Below are 19,463 nucleotides of genomic sequence, written 5' to 3'. Positions count from 1 at the left end.
CCGGTTAGGCTAAATGAGACGGTGATTATGAGAAATGAATGAAATGGTGGAATGAAGAAAGTGAGAGGAAACGGAAGAACCTCGAGAAAAGCCACGCACACGGTGTTTGTCCACCACAAAGTTTACTTGGCAGGAGCAGAGTTTGAACCCGGGACCCCATGCACCAGAGGTGAACGCTCTACCACTGAGCCACCGCGGCCCTTGTGGCGGAATTCAGGCAGGGACAAACTTGGCTTGGTTCGACTCACTTTATATGTGTTACTTTAGTTTTCGGTAACAACTATCCCGATCTGAACCAAGTTTGGGGGAGAAGTAGCCCATGGTCCAAGGAATAAAGATCGCTATACTAGTCTTTGGTGGCTGGGCTAGCTCGGTTTGACTCACCTTGTACTTGATTTCTCGATAGCTATTGGCCGGATCGGAACGAAATTTGGTGGGCACGTAGCCCATCGTCTAGGGAATAAAACTCGCTATATTTGGTTACCGAGCTCGGCTATACACACGCTTGGCTTGGCTAGTATATAGAACTTTATATCTCGGTAACGAAATTTAGTGGATAAATAGCCCATCGTCCAACTCGCTATATCTGCTAACCGAGCTTTGCCAGGGACAGGTTCATGTCCTCTCGACTTTTGTGGTACTTTATTTCTCGGTACCTACTGGCCGGATCTGAACCAAATTTTGTGGGCAAGTAGCTCATAAGCGGCGCAATAGAATTTATTAAAAACAACAATGGTAAATTTTGCAATGAAGTCCTCATAATCTGGTTCGAATGGGGATCCACTAATTCTTAGAAGTTTATTTAAGTATTCATCTGTCAACTTGTTTCTAATACAGCTCCTTCGAAGTAGCCCTATTCTTCTCTTCATTCGCCAGATTAGTAATCATTTCGTGGTGTGAGGGGAGCGAATCTGGCCCGTGACCGTAGTTTGTCTATCTCTGATCTAGAAAATAAAACTCGTTATATTAGTTGGCCGAGCTCGGCCAGGGATAGGCTCGCTCTGCTTGTAGGTGATACTTTATATCTCAGTAATTACTTGCTGGATGTAAAGGAAATTTGGTTCGAGAAGTAGCCCATCGTCTCAGGGATAAAGATCGCCATGTTTGATGGCTGGGATATGCCAGGAACAAGCTCGGCTCGGCAGCAGAGGCTGTGTTTTACAGCTTTTCAGCAGTTCCCCAGAGAGCTTCTAAGTTGATTTACCTTAGCTTGTATTCTGTAGCTTTGCATATATTGACAGATTATGTATTCCCAGGTATATTTTCCTTATAATTTATAATCTGAAACATTTCTTATTAAAATAGAATACAAGTTGATCTAAGTGTTTGGAGAATATGGTATAATTAAAGTATTCAGAGAATTTCTGTATTTTTTACATTGAAAGTCCGTACATTGAACGTAAAATCAGTCTTTCATTAATGCAACTATGTAAGTGCAATATGAGAGTGATTTTTTTTTTTTCTTTTTGTAGACCTGAAGAAGTAAAAGACGAAAGTGCTTATAGTTTTAATGGTGAGGGATATTCAGTACAAGGAAGAGGCTCGTCTGCTGGATATGATCCAAGCAAATTTTATGCTTCACTTAGATTTAAAACGTTCGATGAAAATTCTCTATTATTCTTGGCTTTTAATAAAGAAAAGGTAAGTGTAAAAAAAATATATATATATTTGTATTTCAGAGTTAAAGAAAGTAGTTGTGGAAGACGAAAATTGTACTAAATTATAATCTTGCTGAATAAGTGGAAATATACATATCACTATCAAGCTCATAGAGCTGAAACTTGATGTCCGGTATTGTCAAATGTCAAGAACATATCATTAAAGTATATGATATTGCTGTTAGAACTGTGCAACTTATATGTTAACTGGCAAAGGTAACTAGTGAAATTAGAAACATTTTATGGTCTGTTATTGAGATAATATTTATTATATGCACTTGCTAATCTTTATATGAAAAAGAAAAAAAAAAAATTAGTTTTAAACGTGTAGTTACCGACAGCAAGTCCCACTTGTAACAGTCTCGTAATTCTATTTCTATGTGTGATGATGCTCAGAGAGTTGTGCGAGAAATATTGCGTCTGTAATGAGAATTGTGATGTTGATATCATAACTAACAGATAATTTTTCACAGTTTTAACGCTCATTGTACTAGCAGTGTGAAAGGAAAATATATGCAAAGATAAGAATAGCGAAAGAAGCTTTAAGAAAGAAGAAAAGCGTGTTAAGTGTTTCATTAAATAAGAAGTCGCCGAATTATTTATTAAATACTTCATATAAAGTATTGTAAAGTAAGGAGAAGGACAATATGAAAATGTAATGGAAGACAACTAGAAGCATTCGAAATGTGAATATTAGAGAAAAACATAGAAAATTAGCTGGTGAACGAAGCGATGAAATCTTAGCAAAATTTGGGGGAAAGAAGAGCAATACTAGAAATAGCTGAAAAGGGAAATAAGTCGATTAATGCTTTTTATAAGTAATTGTCTTGTTAGTGATTTTAGAAGGTAAGAGAGGGAGGGGAGAACACAGGTGCAATTGGTGGGTGGTATTAAAGTATTAAAGAAGGCATGGAACCTTCTGGAACCTACTGTAGTTCATGGAACCTACTTGTGGCGTGACCTGTCAGTGATGCCAGAATACTTAAGATGATACTGATAGTTTCGAATAATTATAAGAATTATCAGAAGATTAAATGTGATTGTTTTGCCAAACTACGATGGGGTATCATCATGAAGGAAAAAGCATACAATACTCACTGTAATTGCTCAAAGTTAGTTCACCACGTAGTTTCCCTGCAGAGTCACACATTTTTCCAGCAGTTCTTCACTTTTTTCAAGCCCTCTTCGTAGAACTTCTCCGATTTGCTCGAAAACCACTGTTCAACTTTGAAAATGACATCCTCTGTGTCGTCAAATCGCCGACCACGAAGTGGTTTCTTCATCTTCGGAAAGAGGAAGAAGTCACTTGGCGCAAGATCAGGCGAATAAGGAGGATGTGACAAAAGTTCATAGGCTAACCGGTGGGTCGTGGCGAGTTTGCTTCTGAAGAGGTGTCAACAAGCGAGAAACCATCATGCAGGCGCCTTATTCATGTGCAGTTCCTCATGAATAATCCTCCACGCACTTCCGTAACTTAGTCCGGTCTCCGCTATCACTATATCCATGCTCGATCTTCTGTCTTCGAGGATAACGGCATGATTGTCCTTGATTGATGGTCTCCCCACTTATGGCTCGTCTGTGAGGGATACGTACAATTTTGAAAGTTCCCCGCTTCCTCCTCACAACCGTGTCATATGGTGGGCTTTCATCCTCATAGACAGCTTGCATTTCGTCGTGGATTTGGCGTGCGCTGTTGCCCTTCAAATGGAGGAACTTTGACACTTCGGGCTTCAATTTTGTTCATCATGCAGGTGATATCTTCTACAGACTGTGGAAAGAAAAATACTTGAGACACATGTTTGATATTTGAACAAGTATGCATAGAAATTACACTGATTATGTACAAAAAATGTTTCATATAATGATCTGAAAGTATTTTAAATTTAATTCCAAAACATTATAATGTGCTCTCCTGTGAAAAAAAGTACACATCATGTTTGGCCATCCTCGTATAAAAATACTGAATCCTGCCTTCGTACATTAGATTATGCATATTATTCAAAATGAATTAGAGAAACCCAGCTCAAGATATGTACTAACTTCTATGCTTAAAAATTAATTTAAAACGATTCAACCGTTTCTTCGTTATGATGCAATAGACAATATCAATTTCATTTTCGCCATTCATTTATTTTTCCTGAAAAATTAAAGACATTATATGTACACACGGATGGCAAAACATGATACAAACATTTTTACAGAAGAGCAAATTACAACATAACTAACTAACTCTATGGCCTATGGAACCCGGAGGTTCAATGCCGCGTTCCCAAAAGCTCTCCACTGACTTCTATCCTTAACTAACTGCATTCAGTTTCTACTTTGTATTCCAATCTCTGCGAGCTCCATCTTAATATTGTCCTCCCATCTGCGCCTAGGTCTTCCTAATGGTATATTTTCGATTAGTATTCCGGTCAAGACTTTGAAAGCGTTTCTACTTTCTTCCATTCTAGCTACATGACCCGCCCACCTAAGCCTCCCAGACTCGACGACCCCAACAGCATTGGGCAAACCACACAAATTATGCAGTTCCTCGTTCAAATTACAACATATTGATTTAAATGTAAAATGCTTTCAGTTCATTGGTGAATATATGGTAAATAATGAATTTTTAGTTAAACCATTATCAACTTCTTCCAGCGTATAAATCTGTATGACCAAATACCGGAGCGAAAGATCAGAAAATGACGAAAAAGTGACATACCATTTGTGCTTTCCTCGTATACATCTCTGTAAAAATGACGTATCATATTTTCTCATTCTTGTACAGGAACATAAAGTTACTTTACCGACAAATGTTAGTAAAATACTTTTAATAAGGAAAGCATTAGGTACGCAAAAGTTCTGTGTGATTTCCACTTCTTGACATTACATTTACTTTCTGCACCTTCCATTTCGAAGAAAAAACAGATAACTTTTTTTTTTTTTTGTGTGTGTGTGTGTGTGTAAATTTACTGGTTGTACTCGCTACAGTTAAACAGTGACATTAATGAGAGCATGTCAAACATGGGAACCTCAACAGTTATACTGCCTTGTATGTTTTACAAGTTTAAACTAAGAATAATGTGTCAGTAGAAAAAAAAAGTTATCCGTGAAGATGTTAAAGGAGTGACCATATTAACGAACTTTACCGAGATAATCGCTCTAGCTATCTACTAAATGAAGTAACGGACTTACGAACGCACTAACATTACAATATTTTAAGTCCCACTTGTGTGATCCTAATAATGGCCAAACATATGAGGCATCGGGAGTAGCATTCAATCGTAACGTAGTATCCATTCACCATCATTTCCATCAGCTTGGGAAGCTTTTGTAAAATGGGGTGATGGATTCCGCATGAATTGACTGTGCCGTAGAAAGCAACACAAACAAATACGTACGTTTCTTTGTTGTCTTGTCAGAAGAAAGATCCGGTTTCTAGACAGAGTCATTACGTGCAATGAGAAGCATATTTTTAGTGATATTTATGGTACAATACCGTCATTAGTTGACAGCAAATTAATCCACTCCGAATGAAACACAATATTGCATCAACAGATGGTTATGCTCTGTGTATGGATGATGAATGCAGCTGTGTACTCGGAGCAATTAGAACGTGTGCATGACAAACTGAAAACCGTGGAACAGTGCTTGTGAATCTTAGTGTAATTATTCTTCAGGATATCGTGAAGCCACACGTTGCTAAGGACAACCGTGATACTATTATCTTACTTGGTTGTAAAGCGCTGACGCATTTCAGTGTTCCTCAGACATCAAACAATCAGATTACCATTTGTTCTATTCGTTAGACGATCGTCTTTCAACGAGATGACCCACGTTCTATAGGATTTCCTTTTTTGTTGTGCTGAATTCTATCACCATGAGATCCCTAACCTCCTCAAGCGTTATATACAGGTTACTACTACTTTTTGTGTTTCTGATTTTTGAGATATGTCTTACTTCAAGATATCGCGTTTCTCTTTGCAGAGTCAATATTAAACAGAATTTTTCTTTTTGAGCTCCTAAACCCCAAATTCTGTAATTTTACAGCACCAACACTTATTCCAACTAAGTTTCCCAGCTCTACGAGAATTTGAAATATTTTTTATCCTGTCAACAAAATTTGTATGTCAGTACTTAATTACATATCATTGACATTACACATTTTTTAATAAATCTTTTTTTCTTTCTTTGTTTTTTGAAGGGTCAATATATTTCTTTACGTCTACGAGATGGTAAGATACAATATCGTATTAGGTACAGTGATGATTCTATACTAAGTTTGACAAGTGACAACAGGTACAACACAGGTGTCTGGACGTTAGTGTCAGTATATCGCATTTTCATGATTGGAAATGACAAGGAACCAGAGAAAGGTAAGTAACTTCATCCTCTTAACTGTTTTTAGAAATAAATTTAAGAATTATTGAAACGTCCATGGGACTAACCTGCTGTTCTCCAGCTATCTCTGTAGCACTCTCCATTTTCTGAGAATCAGTTTGATATAACTCGACAAGTTTCAAACCAAGATGCGCAGATCGCTGCGGAGCACTTCGTATTCCAACACCCTCCTCACTACTCTTCCATCCACTGATCTGGCCTTGAAAATACCAGTGATACTAACTCAGCAAACTTATGCTACAACAAATATCACCTGCTAAATAAATGACAAATATTACCGTGTAGCGTTACAGTATCGACTCGTAATTCTCATATCAGTGGTCCATTTCATTTAATCCCGCTTTTGAAAATGCGTTCCGGTGATAGCTCTTAGTATTCCACGGTAGTATATTCGCGTATGTTCGTTATTAAGCTTTATGACGAAGAGAAACCAAAAGGCGAATGGCTTAATTTTCTGGATTCCACATTAAAGACTGAACTGACAGCCGAGCCTACTAGAACATTACGACACTGAACCAGGGGCGAAGACAGAACGGGGGGCGCATCTTTGTGAAAGGGAAATATTTCTGTCTTACTTCAATGAGACGAGTTGACAAAAGTATTTTTGTCAATATAAGACAACAAATAAGCTGCTATCAATCTATTGTTAGTACAAACTATGTCTCAAGTGTTATAATGTTTAACATTTTGCGCCCCCCATCCTTCTGAGTAAAAATGAATAATTATTCAACTTCCAAGGCCGAAGATACAACTTGTGCAAAAAAAAAAAAAAAAAAAAAAAAAAAAAAACTATAACAACTGATGACTAATAGAGAAAACTTCGTTCAACGATTTCTTTTATTTCAGCTAATTCCTCTTCCAGAAGTGCGGATCAAAATATTTGGCATAGTTACAATTAAAATATTTGATTTAATTATCACCCTAGTTATACGTTCAAGGCCCCAAAGGACATGTGGGCCCCCTATTGTATTTATGAATATACATTATTTGGCATAATTTGAATGCAATTTGTCTTAAAATCCTCATGTATATACCTTCTGCATCTGAATGCCCCCCTCCCCAACTTCACAGAGAAATCAGCGCCCTTGGGTCGAGCCTAAATGCTAAAACATATTTCTAACTCGAGTCGGGCCTCACATTATTAATTCACAGGCCCGGCCTGAGATGAAACCTACATTCACGCATCACATTCAGTACCGGCGTGTTGGCAAAGTAAGAATGAAATAGGTGTAACAGAAACTGTTGGAAAAGGGCCACGTCTTATTATTGCCCATGCAGGAGGGGAATTTGGGTTTGTTGATAATGCTCTATTAATGTTCAAATCTAAGTAAAAAAGTGGAGATTATCATGATGACATGAACAGTAGAAATTTTTCAAAATGGATCGATGAAAAACTACTTCCTAATCTTCCCGAAAACAGCGTTGTTGTCGTTGATAATGACAGTTATCACAATGTTCAAATCAATAAAAGACTATCTATGTCTTCACTTAAAAGCGACATGATACAGTGGCTATCAACGACAGACAAACCTATAAACGAAACCGAAATTGAAGCAGAGAATAGAGTAAATACATTGTGGAGAATGAACAAAAGACAACTTTTCTTAAGAATTCAAACTGTACCTTATGTGAAACAATACGCAATTGCCAAGAAATTTATAAACGCGGGGCACACTATAATAAGACTTCCACCTTACCACGCAGACTTAAATCCTATTGAACTTGTGTGTGTGTGGAGGGGGGATGGAATCAGGAGCAAAGCAAGGCAATGCATTTCCGATTCACTTGATGCAAAGAAAGAATTACTGGGAAAGTTATTTAATGAATATTCACCACAGAAATGGGTAAAATGTTGTGAACACGTGAAAAAAAATTGAAGACTCTTACTTTGAAAGAGACGGACTTATGGATGAGTGTGTAGATGAACTGATACTAGATTTGGTGAAACCGATTCAGACTCAGATTCATCGGCCGATACAGACTCAGATGAGTGGGAGAGTGAAACTGAAGGAGAAATGGAAAACATTTAGAAGGTGATTTCTGTTATCATTTATTTATTTATTTTTCATTAAGATTCATTGCGAACTTTTCCACCTTTTAATTCATATATTACGTTGGTAAGGAGTACCCCTAATCATACTTAATTCATTTAATATTCAAAGAGAAAATATTAAAATGCATTAAAAATTTAGTGCAGTCAATATACAGCATTTATACTCAAATGTCGTAGAAAATCCTCAGACCATTCCGCTCCCTCCAGATTGCAACACTGCAAAACATCATCGTCGCGGAGAAGGGAGTGGGGAAATGTAGGATTAGGTGCGCAACAACTAGGCTGCAGCGTTCTGTTTACAAACTTTTTTACTTATAGATCATCCGGAATCATGTTCATTCCTGCAAGTTCCTTTATTTCATTTGTTAACTGTCATCTGTATGTTCGAATCAGAAATATTTTGAAATCTATTAATGTTTCATGTACTCATACCCCACACATGGTGTTATTATGCTCTTTTCAAAGTGTTGCATGTTCTTTTCTTCTAGTATTATTTCATTGAGTGATCTTAGGCGTACTGTCGTCATTGTTGTGACTTATTTAGACACGTATCTAGTGTCATGTGGATGCCATTGGTGTTAATTGGTCAGTTTACAAATAAGGTTTACGTCAAAATACTGATGTAAAACTGGATAATAAACAGACCGTAAAAAATAATATTTGTAAACTATGCCTTTTTTATTAAAGACAATTGGCTATCAAATTGAAGACAAGAAGAACACTACAAATTTAATCCTAGGGGCAACTTTTACATCTTTCTGCTCTATCATTGTTTTGCTGACAGTTAATTGAGCTTAACGAGTTACTTTTATAATTTCAATTTAAGCGTAATATTTTATGGTATTTTATTAAGTAAATTATTAACGAAGTTTTAGATACATCTGGAAGATTGACTAGAGCTTATATATTAAAAGTATCATCTCGGCTTTTACCTCATAACACTAGGAAAAGCTCTGGAAGAACTCCAGCCAGAATAGCAGTCTCATGATTCGAATCTATTATCTGTCGATTGCGAAGCTAACTAGTGATTTAAGTTTGCTTGGTTTCATTTTTTTTAGTTTTAATTTATTTTTGCATCATTGCAGGTAAAATGGAAATAACTGTAGAAGATACTCCTACTCCTCCTGAAGAAAAAAGAGGGTCGCCTGTGCCACACTCAAGAGTTTCTCCTGATGTTCAAAACTCACCATTTTATATTGGTGGTGTTCCTCCAGATTTCCAGGTTCCCAAAAATTTTGATTTTGAGATCAACTCATTTCTTGGGTGCATGAAAGAAATATCAATATTGGGAGAAACTTTCAATCCTACCAAAGGAACATTTTATGGTATCGAAGGTTCATGTCAAGATAAGGTTAGTGCTTAGTTTAGTTCAATACAAGTAATATGGCTAAAGCTTCGGTTTCCTAGGCCTACAGTACTTTAAAGTATACATAGTTAAGTTGAACACACATAAATTACGTTACAGCTATCCATATAACAATAAACACACGAAAGATATATTGTGTAATGAAGGCTTTATTATTATATACCAAAACTATAATACGATTTGACAATATATTTCATAATTTGTAATGTTTTGATCGTAATTTTATTTATCTAAATAAGGAAGTAACAAAACTAAATTAATTCTCAATACGAATATCAAAATGCATAGCGTCTATCCTCCTGATAGAATTGATTTAGTTAACTCATTCTGGAAAAGATATAAGTTAATGAAAGTTTGTATTTTTAACATCTTTTAATGAACGGAATATTTGTTCAATTAATATGCAATTTTGTTATTACCTTCTAAATGAGATGATTTATTAACAAAAGCTGAAGTTGTTAATACCTTTATATTGTGTAAATGCTTTCAATGAATTAGGTAATTCACAAAACTATCTCTTGATATAGTTTACTAAAAACTTATTTTCTTTTCATGTATTTTGAATGAAATTTTTTAAAAGAAAATAATGTATTTTAATGATATCACAAAATAGTTATCTTGTTGTTATAGTTTTATTGAATGAAAGTCATTTTGTAAAAATGTTGTACTGAGTGATTAATTAGATATAATTAGTCAATTATACATAGAATGTACAGAAAATTCAGCCCATCCTGAGTAATGACATGATCTAGAGAATTTATTTTAGCAATCGGCTGTGCATTTCAAAACTACCTGACGATCTCCTCTTTTCAAAGGCATTAAATTTTTCTCCAGCCTATGAAGTTATACAAAACTAAGTGAAATCTACTTTTTCTTCTGCAAGTATTATTATTATAATAACTGTAAGAAGGAGGGGTACAGTGGTTCAGTGGTAGAGAGCTTACCTCTGGTGCATGAGGTTCCTGATTCTATTCCCAGACGAGTAAGTTTGTGGTAGACAACATCGTGTCCGTGGATTTTCTCTGGTACTCCCGTTTCCTCCCACTTTATCTTCCATCATCATTCACTTGCTTTAATCATCCGTCTCCCTTATCCTAACAGCATACTCGAGGGGCGCTAAACTAAAAGATTTATTATTACAACTGTGGGAGGAATGTGTGATGATATTTTAAAATATGTATAATGAAGGAGTTTATTTTGACATTCAAATATTTGATAATTTTGAAGGATGTAAATCCTAACTTCCCTCATTCAGTGTTTAATAGCTTTTGTAGTTTATTTTTATAAGTCATGTTATGAACTGACGTTTAACTATAAATCGAGATTTAGCATTATATTACATATGAGATATAGGGATATAGCATATTCGGACAGTAAGAAAACTGTTAGAAAAGTCAAACGAGTGTGAATTATCCGTACTCCCATTGTGTGCTGCATTCATTGATTTGAAGAAGCGTTCAATTCGATTTAGAACTCGGCAGTTATTAATACTCTTAAATAATGTAGTGTCAATGGAGTCTACACAGCAGTTATTGATAATAAGCTAGTGGTAATACCCAATGTTTGGCTATATGAAGACAGTAAAAGCGACAAGGCAAGGCTTGCATTTTATATTGTTGAATAATGGCTTATATGTCGAAAGCACTAATACGGTGAAGATAAAACAAAAAGAGTTGAATATTCTTTTATAATGAACATTTTTCTTTTATCATGAACCAAGTCTTCTAGTTAACTTCCATAAACTATTGTCTATTATTAGTACCTAAACAGACGTCCCCTCGTGGCTTTGTGGTCAGCCTATGTCCGTTAGGCGCTGGAGATCCGGATTCAATTCCTGGTAGGAACTCAAGTTGTTTGGATGACGTGTTAATTAGATCTACGTCTTATATTACTTAAATGCTGCAATACACTTCAAACCAACCATTAAAAATATTTAAAATGTTATTTAAAATGTAGAAATTAACAAACATAGTTACAAATCACAGTTAAATCTCAAATAAGAAAGAAGTTTGTTTACTTCGAAACATTAATTAATTTTGTTACTTATTAATTACTTATTGTACGTACTAAAATTGTTTCAATAAATAATGTTTAGATTTTGGCTCTGTTTTTCAGCGTGTGAAGGTGGTTTGCTTCGAAGGAAATGGATTTTTGGAAATAGAATCACGTGCGTTGAAGAAAAATTACTTTTTCAGCTTTATATTTAACACACGTCAGAAAGATGCAATGCTATTGCTATCAACTTTTAAAGGAATCGTAAGTCAAGAAGTAGTTTTTAGACACATATATACTATTATTATTATTTACTAGTAACTTAAATCGACAAATGGCTTGCACAATTTAACAACTGATAGCGCAGGTAGCGACATTTATTAGCCTAACTGTTTATATTTAGAATTAGCGTGACGCATACACTAAGGCATTTGTCCTTTTATTATTATTATTATTATTATTATTATTATTATTATTATTATTATTATTATTATTATTATTATTATTTAGCCATATTTATTCTTGTATTATTTAGTTATTCGTAATCTTAGTGACTTTCTTACATGTGTTCTATGCACTTATTTTCTTTGTTTTTGGCCGAAACATGAAATAAATTTACCAGGTAGAAACATAAGTCTTTGTATTAATTCCAGATGGATAACATGTTTTAGTGCTTGTTATAAAGCTGTATTTTAAAAAAAAAGTACACTGTAACAACTTTTCCTGCTCATATAGCAATGCTTAAGTTATACTACATTTGCTACTTATCTAAGAAGGAAAATAAATGCTTAGTAACTTAAACTCAGTTTCTGGCTTCGAAAGGGTAGGCGAATGAGAATAATGTAGTATATACAAGTGACAACTTGAAAAGAATAAAGGGGTTGCAGTGGCTTAGTGGTAGAGCATTCACCTCTGGTGCATGGTCCTTGGTTCGATCCCAACTCACGCCAAGTGAGCTTTGTAGTGAACAAACATCACGTCCTACTTTCTTCATTCCACCATTTCATTCATTTTTCATCATCACCAACTCCATTAGCCTAGCCGGTAAAAACGTGGGATGTAAAACTTAAAGATTTCCTTTTTACAAAGAATAGATGTTTGATTTGTGTCTCCGAGTCAAAATTATTCCCTTTAAGTGCCTGTAATCTGTATTTTCTTCGTTCATGTTTTCTTACTTATTCTGTCTATCTTCTAATTTGGTGCAGTCGAATCTTTCACCTTCAGCTTTTATTCAGAGAGCAAAGCAAAAATTTATAGAGCGAATTGAAAAAAAAAAAAAAATATTATTTTGTAATTTACATAAGTGTTTATCGTCATTTTAGTAAAACAAAAAAGAATAATACATTGGTAAATTTCAGTGATTGAAATTTATTAAAACGGCATCACCATCATTTCATTTGCTGCGTACTAGAATTTGTTTGCCAGTAAAATGATTATTAACATTTTTCTTCTGTTTCTTGATCTTAACTAACAATTTGATACGACTTCTAACAATTGCAGTAGTTTAATGAAACATTATAACTTATTGTTTAATTAAAAATATCATAAAAATAGCATTTCTCTACGGTGATGGCTTCTAGTTTTTGTTTGTAAGTAGTTTAGTGTAGTATTTTGTAATTGATCTGTTCTTTTTTATGTGTCTTTTTTATTTATTTTTCCAACACGCCATACATGTCAATCACGAGGATGGTTTATTGTTACAAAATCATGTAAATGACGAGATAAATAATTAAAATATTTTGTATCTTACTTATTTTAGCAGTTCCTCTCTTTCGCACATTAATTGTATTTATGTCTATTGGATAAATTGTTTCGAAAATTTATTTGACCTAATGCATAAGTTATATATATGAAAATTTTGAAATCAATTTTGCAGTTAATTATTTTTAAAAAAATATAATTTAAATTAACATTGTATTAGAAATAGTACAGTTAGTTATCTACGAAATATAATATCAATAAAAATGAGTTTATGTTTGATATAGATAGAAAATGACTAGTATAAATCCCTTACATGTTTCATTATCAGTATATATATATATATTTAAAGAAAGGATCAAAATTTTTGGTACCATACTTTTCTCTTCATCAGAGAAAATTATACTTAAATTTGTCCATTTGTTTCAAAGTTTTAGTTCAGTTACAACTGTACAAATATGTACAAAGAATTCTCCCCACTAATTATAAACATGGATCTAAAAATCCTTCTCTAGGTTGATAAATACATTGTTGTTCATTATTTAGCTGCATACTTCGTTATTTTGTTTTTATTTGTCTTTCACTGCAACATTTAAAAATCAAAAGTAATTTTTTCCCTATATTTACAAATAAAGAAGTTGATATATAACGATTAAAGTATCGTAACCGATTTTTTCGAAGTTTTGAGCTTCCTTCTTTTAAAATCTTCACGAGAGAGAAAATACCTACCATCCTTTAGTGTGCGACAAGTTATGGGTGTTTTCTCCTTCACTTTATAATGTAACTCCTACTTGGTTCTGTCTCTGTAGGATAACTTGCCGGACTCAACATTGATGGAAGTTGAGGAAGAAGATACCAACTTGATAGGACAGGGGGTAGGTTAATAGCAAATACTAACACAGTTTATTCTCTTTTTGTTACACGTATTTTCAATTGTTTTCAACAAATTCTAATTTGTAACAACTCTTTTAATATCTTTTTCGTTGTTTTGTTATATATGTGTATTATGAAACAAATGTTATTATTATTTTTTTATCCATATGCATAATATAGGTGGTAAGTCACAGATTTATCATGATGAATTTATTAAAAATTGATTGCTTTGTCTTTCCACTTTTAGAGCGTTTGATTGAGGACTTAAACAATCTTTTATATAATTTGTTTTTAACAACATATCTATCATAAGTATCATGTAATGCAAATATACTCATTGAATACATTAAATCTCATTTGAAGTCTTTTATAAATTAAACTTTTGTAATTTATAATTTAGATTGGTTGCGTAATATAGTTTTAAGAGAGAGTAAACAACGGCAAATATATACCAGAAATAAATTCTAGGTTTTCTTAATCGCACAGAGATATATTCAGGGTGTGTCAGAAGGAAAAGTAAGTATTTTGATTGGAAGTAATATCAAATTTCCTGAGTTAAAAGGTACCTATGAATACGTATCAAAAGTCTTAGATGATTCTGACGCGTGAAGCCTATCACTTGAAGTATTAAATATCGACAAATGATTTATTAGTTGTATCGTCATCTGACGGGCCATTACTCTCCGCAGTGTGTAAAGCAATATCACAGTTTATCGTAAAAAGAATTTGATTGCTAGACTTGCCGGATTTGAATTCCAATATCCCACGTGCCAAACGGACGTTTCATGTTATCCAAATACTCATGCGTGCTGATGTTAAATACAAATAAGGAACTTAAATATTCCAAGAAGTTTAGTTTAAATACAGTGTGTACCATAATTTTCTGCAGTAATTTGATTCGTGTTAGCAAGACTTGCTATGAGATATCATAGTGCAGCTATTGCGTATGATAGAGAAGGTGTTCAATAGTATTATTGTAGTCTTATTTTCGCGAACGTTATATTGATTCTTCAATGATGGATTAAATAAGATTATCAAATTGCTTGATACCCTTTGCTTATACGATACAACTTCTCTATTTTTATATTTTCTCTCCTCTTTGGATATTTTAAAGATATATAGCACCAAACAAAGATTCACAATTTAAGATCTGAAACACAGGTTCACATAGCCATCACAGTAATTGATCTAACAAGAAATAAGATTTGTCTTCAGACAGCGAATAGTACACATAGAAATATTTATATATAGAGAAAAAATCTTCTGAGACTTATTTTTTCACATGCAGAACAAATTCTGATATTTTAATCATCTGATGTCACAAATCAAAGTTGCATAGGTATAAGACACACTTGGAGTAAAGAAAAAAAAAAATAAGTGGAGTGTTTATTCACTTACAAGATGTCTATCCTATCAAAAGAACATATATTAATTCTTTTTTGTTAAAGTATCCTCTCCAGTAGGAACCGAAGTGTATTTTGCAGAATTTTTTGACAAATGGGCAATCTAACAGGCGACTTGGTAACATGTCATTCCAATCAAGTGATTATTAGTTTTAATGCAACAAAACAAACAGTAAATTATCTGTCACTTTTCAATACCTCTTCTTATGGCCTCGTACATCAGTTCGATACAATCAGTTCAATCTTTACCTGTTAATCTTTAAAATATCACATTCAGATAATTTGAATTATCGTCTATTGCGCCAGGGTTTTGTAAGTCAACTTTAATTTCAACCATCTTGCTTTGTATTTTTTTATTTTTTATTTTATTTTATTTTTTATATTTTTTATTTTATGTATTTATTTATTTTTGCATTTGGTGTATTATTTTATTCTGTATGGGAGAAAGAATAAACAAAATTGAGTTTGTAGGGTTTTTTTTTTTTTTTGTACACAAATAGTGTACACAGAATTCTGCGAAGTATAATGTAAAAACGCCCGGCACTCGTGATCGTTGAAATTTTCTTATGCAACAGCCTGCGAAATATTTGGTGCGTGCAATTCGGATCTTGGATATTATAAACATTAAGAATTCGCCACATAATTACACAGGGCCGTGCCGTGGGGGGCGCGAGCGGGGCGACGGCCCCAGGCGCCGAAGTAAGGGGGGCGAAAAATTCGGGAGAAAAAAGGAAAAAAGATAGGAAAAATTGCTGGGAATATATGTATGGGGGGCCCCGTCGTATACTCTCGCCCCGGGCGCTGATTTTCTACGGCACGGCCCTGTAATTATATCCATTTTCTTTTTACTCAGAATATTTGACAATACTACTACTTACAAAAATTTTATTATCGCCTCGTGAAACACCGTGTTTATCTGTGATATTTATAAGATTTAAGGTCAGATTAATTATTCCACTTGCTAATGTAGAAGTTCTGTATTAGGCTGAGTTTAAATCAACTATATATTTGACATCAGTATCCAAGTAAAAGTATTTTGTAATCTAATATTTTTAGAAATTTTGTACGAATCCTTTCTTTAAGACTTATAGTCATTTCTATCACTTAATGTGTATTTTTTATTACATTTTGTTTCTTCATTTGTAGGATAAACCAAGAAAGAAAACGGGTTTCTATTCCGTTTCTCTTTCGTCTGGAAAAGTCAACGTTAGAATTAATCCTGGTTCTGAAGAAAGAGAAATACATTTAAATTCTCAAAACATTGATTATAGTGATGATTTACCTCATATTGTGACTGTTATTAAAAATGTATCTACGTAAGTTTTTTTCTTTTTTTTAAAAAAATAATTTAGCTTTAATTATTTTAGCATGGCTGCAGTATTACTTTGTGTAAGTATTTTAATTAACGAAAAAGTAAAATTTCGTATGCGATTCAGTACATCTGTATAAATTAGATAGTTAACACTTGTTCAAGAAACTAAAATTTCATATCCGATTCATTACATCTGTATAAATTAAATAGTTAACACTTGTTCGAAAAAGTAAAATTCCATATCCGATTCAGTACATCTGTATAAATTAAATAGTTAAACACTTGTTCGAAAATGTACAATTCCGTATGTTACTCAGTATATCGGTACAAGTTAATAGTTAACACTTGGTCGAAAAAGCGAAGTTCCGTATGCGATTCAGTACATCTGTATAAATTAAATAGTTAACACTTGCTCGAAAACGTAAAATTCCGTATGAAATTTGGTTTCTGTATAAATTAAATAATTAATACTTCTTTAATATGCGCATATTATTGAATTTAATAATGTAAATTTACTTTTATGTATAATTCGTATCTCAATCTTTCAGTTAAGATCCTTTCTAAAGTATTATACACATTTACTTCTGAAAGACAAAGCATTAGGATCGAAATAATTATATAATTAGTATTTAAGCGAATCAAGAACTCCTATTTGAGTATTTTAAATTATTTCGTTTTCATGTAACCCTGGTGTGTGCGAAACTTGGTTAGTAAAAGGAAATATTCCTGTACTGACAAGGACTTGAACTCGAGAATTATTGCTAAATTTTTAAATCTTTATATCTTCATTTCTAAATTATCGTAATATTTTAATTTTCTAAGTTATGCGTTACAATAGAATTCATAGAACATATCTATACATATTAACATAGTCTATCTTATTACATATCTTATTACTTGTTTTTATTGTGATTGATCTATTCAATATAAAGCTCATTATTTACAAATAGCACTTTTTAGAGGGTTCTAATTATATATGAGGTGTGTTCTAAAAGTACCGAACCTTTGGTTCGCAAAATTACATTTATTGATTTGGAAATCCGAAACACTAACCCTCTTCAAAGTAATCTCCTTGGTAATGAACACACTTTTCACAGCGCTCCCGCCATTGTTGGAAACACTTCTGAAACGCAGCTTTTGGAATGGTGAGCAACCATGCCAACGCATTCTGCATGTCTTCTCTTGATTCAAATCGGCCCCCTTTTAGTGGCATTTTCAGCTTGGAAAATAACCAAAAGTCAGACGAAGCCATGTCGGGTGATTAGGAGCCTGACGACACACAGGAATATTGTGTTTGGCGATGAAAACGTGAATCAAATTTCGCGGACACTCTCCTCATGTCCAAATTCTCGTTCAAAATTGAATGTACCCATCTGATTGAATGGTTTCCGTTTTTTGGCAAAATTTGATGCAATATCGGTGCTCAAGTTTTTCTATCGTTTTGCAAAAAACTGAAATCCGACTACTGCTCACTACATGTTTCCACTCGTTGGCCGACTGCCAGCGACTAGCGCTTTCTGCGGGTAAGAAAAAAAAAGAACATGACTACGCATGAGTGTCCTTTCTACATCTACACTGAAGAAAGTCTCCCCGCGCTTCATTGACTTACCCGGGAAAAAATAAGGTTCCATACTTTTTGAGCACCCTCGTATAATTTAACTTTGTTCTTCTTCTTCTTCTTCAGATAATATTAAGCTCAAATATTTGAGTATACAAACGAAAGATGTTTTAAGTAGCTATAGCTTTTTAGTTCATTAACTGAATTTGATAACTCCATATATGTATTTGCATACAATTCAATAAGATAGGTAGGCCAAGAAAGATTTGTCTACCGTCAAAAAGTTTCTTAACTTTTAGTGACAACGAAAGTGTAAGATTCCAAAACTTGTATTTTCAGTTCCAAACAGTATGGGTGGTAGGTATTTTAACATTTATTTTAGTGTAATACATTTCCTTATATTCCTTACCTTTCATCCATTTATTGTTTGAAGCTTCTTGTTTCGAAAACTTAAAATATTACAATTCTTCCTTTCATTATATTTATAGATAAATGCGAAACAGGTTCCATATATAGCACATTTATTTGAAACTCATCAAAAACAACTGCAAGAAATACTATAGGAAGCACGCTATACAGTTACTAATAATGAGCTACTTAATTAATGTGTGTCTGCTGGATCCATCTGTCAGTTAGTCACTTGGTTGAAGTACATCATGCTTCATCCATCCCTTGGTGAGCTACTCGACTGAAGTACGTCATGATTGATCCATTCAAAAAAAAAAAAAAGGAAAAAAAAAAAAAAAACAGAACCTTGCTATGTACTAGTCTCTCATCCTAGAACTTAAAATTTCCGTCTGGTCGGCCTAAGCCCTTTGATGCTTCATGTTAAAAGGTTTAGTTTTAGATACATTTTACAAGTAAGGTAATATTCTTTAACATACACTTAATAAAATTTATCTTAAGTACAGATTGGACCATAAGTTGCTTGACACTATTAGGTACTCACTGTTAGCACTTAATTGGCTAGAGTAGCAGTAATTGATTAAAATAAAATAATATTTTATGGTATGTTCTGCACGTGGTTTACTATGAGAAATGGTTTTATAAAAGATTTAAACCTTGTTACATTATAATTAAGTAAATTTACAATGAATAGATAGTTCTCAAGAGATGGACTTGTGTTCGTACGTCAAAAGTGGTTGTTACATTACCACAATTGCCAAG

The 19,463-nt window shown here is 33.6% G+C and overlaps 1 protein-coding gene across 4 annotated transcripts in view; it reads left to right on the top strand.

Moving 5' to 3' along the window:
• Positions 1–19,463, top strand: part of LOC145674111 (laminin subunit alpha-2-like) — a 174,586-nt gene that overhangs the window by 128,612 nt on the left and 26,511 nt on the right. For 3 of the 4 annotated variants that reach the window (XM_081743938.1, XM_081743935.1, XM_081743941.1), the window contains 6 exons: positions 1,473–1,641; positions 5,845–6,016; positions 9,180–9,445; positions 11,576–11,716; positions 13,960–14,025; positions 16,573–16,742. In XM_081743938.1, the coding sequence (XP_081600064.1) occupies positions 1,473–1,641; positions 5,845–6,016; positions 9,180–9,445; positions 11,576–11,716; positions 13,960–14,025; positions 16,573–16,742 (984 nt within the window). The remainder of the gene's footprint in view (positions 1–1,472; positions 1,642–5,844; positions 6,017–9,179; positions 9,446–11,575; positions 11,717–13,959; positions 14,026–16,572; positions 16,743–19,463) is intronic. The other variant, XM_081743936.1, reaches the window with a different exon arrangement.

This window comes from Thermobia domestica, chromosome 2, assembly GCF_964235325.1.
Source record: "Thermobia domestica chromosome 2, izTheDome1.hap1.1, whole genome shotgun sequence".
NCBI classification, from domain to species: domain Eukaryota; kingdom Metazoa; phylum Arthropoda; class Insecta; order Zygentoma; family Lepismatidae; genus Thermobia; species Thermobia domestica.
This window is presented reverse-complemented; position numbering and strand designations above follow the sequence as displayed.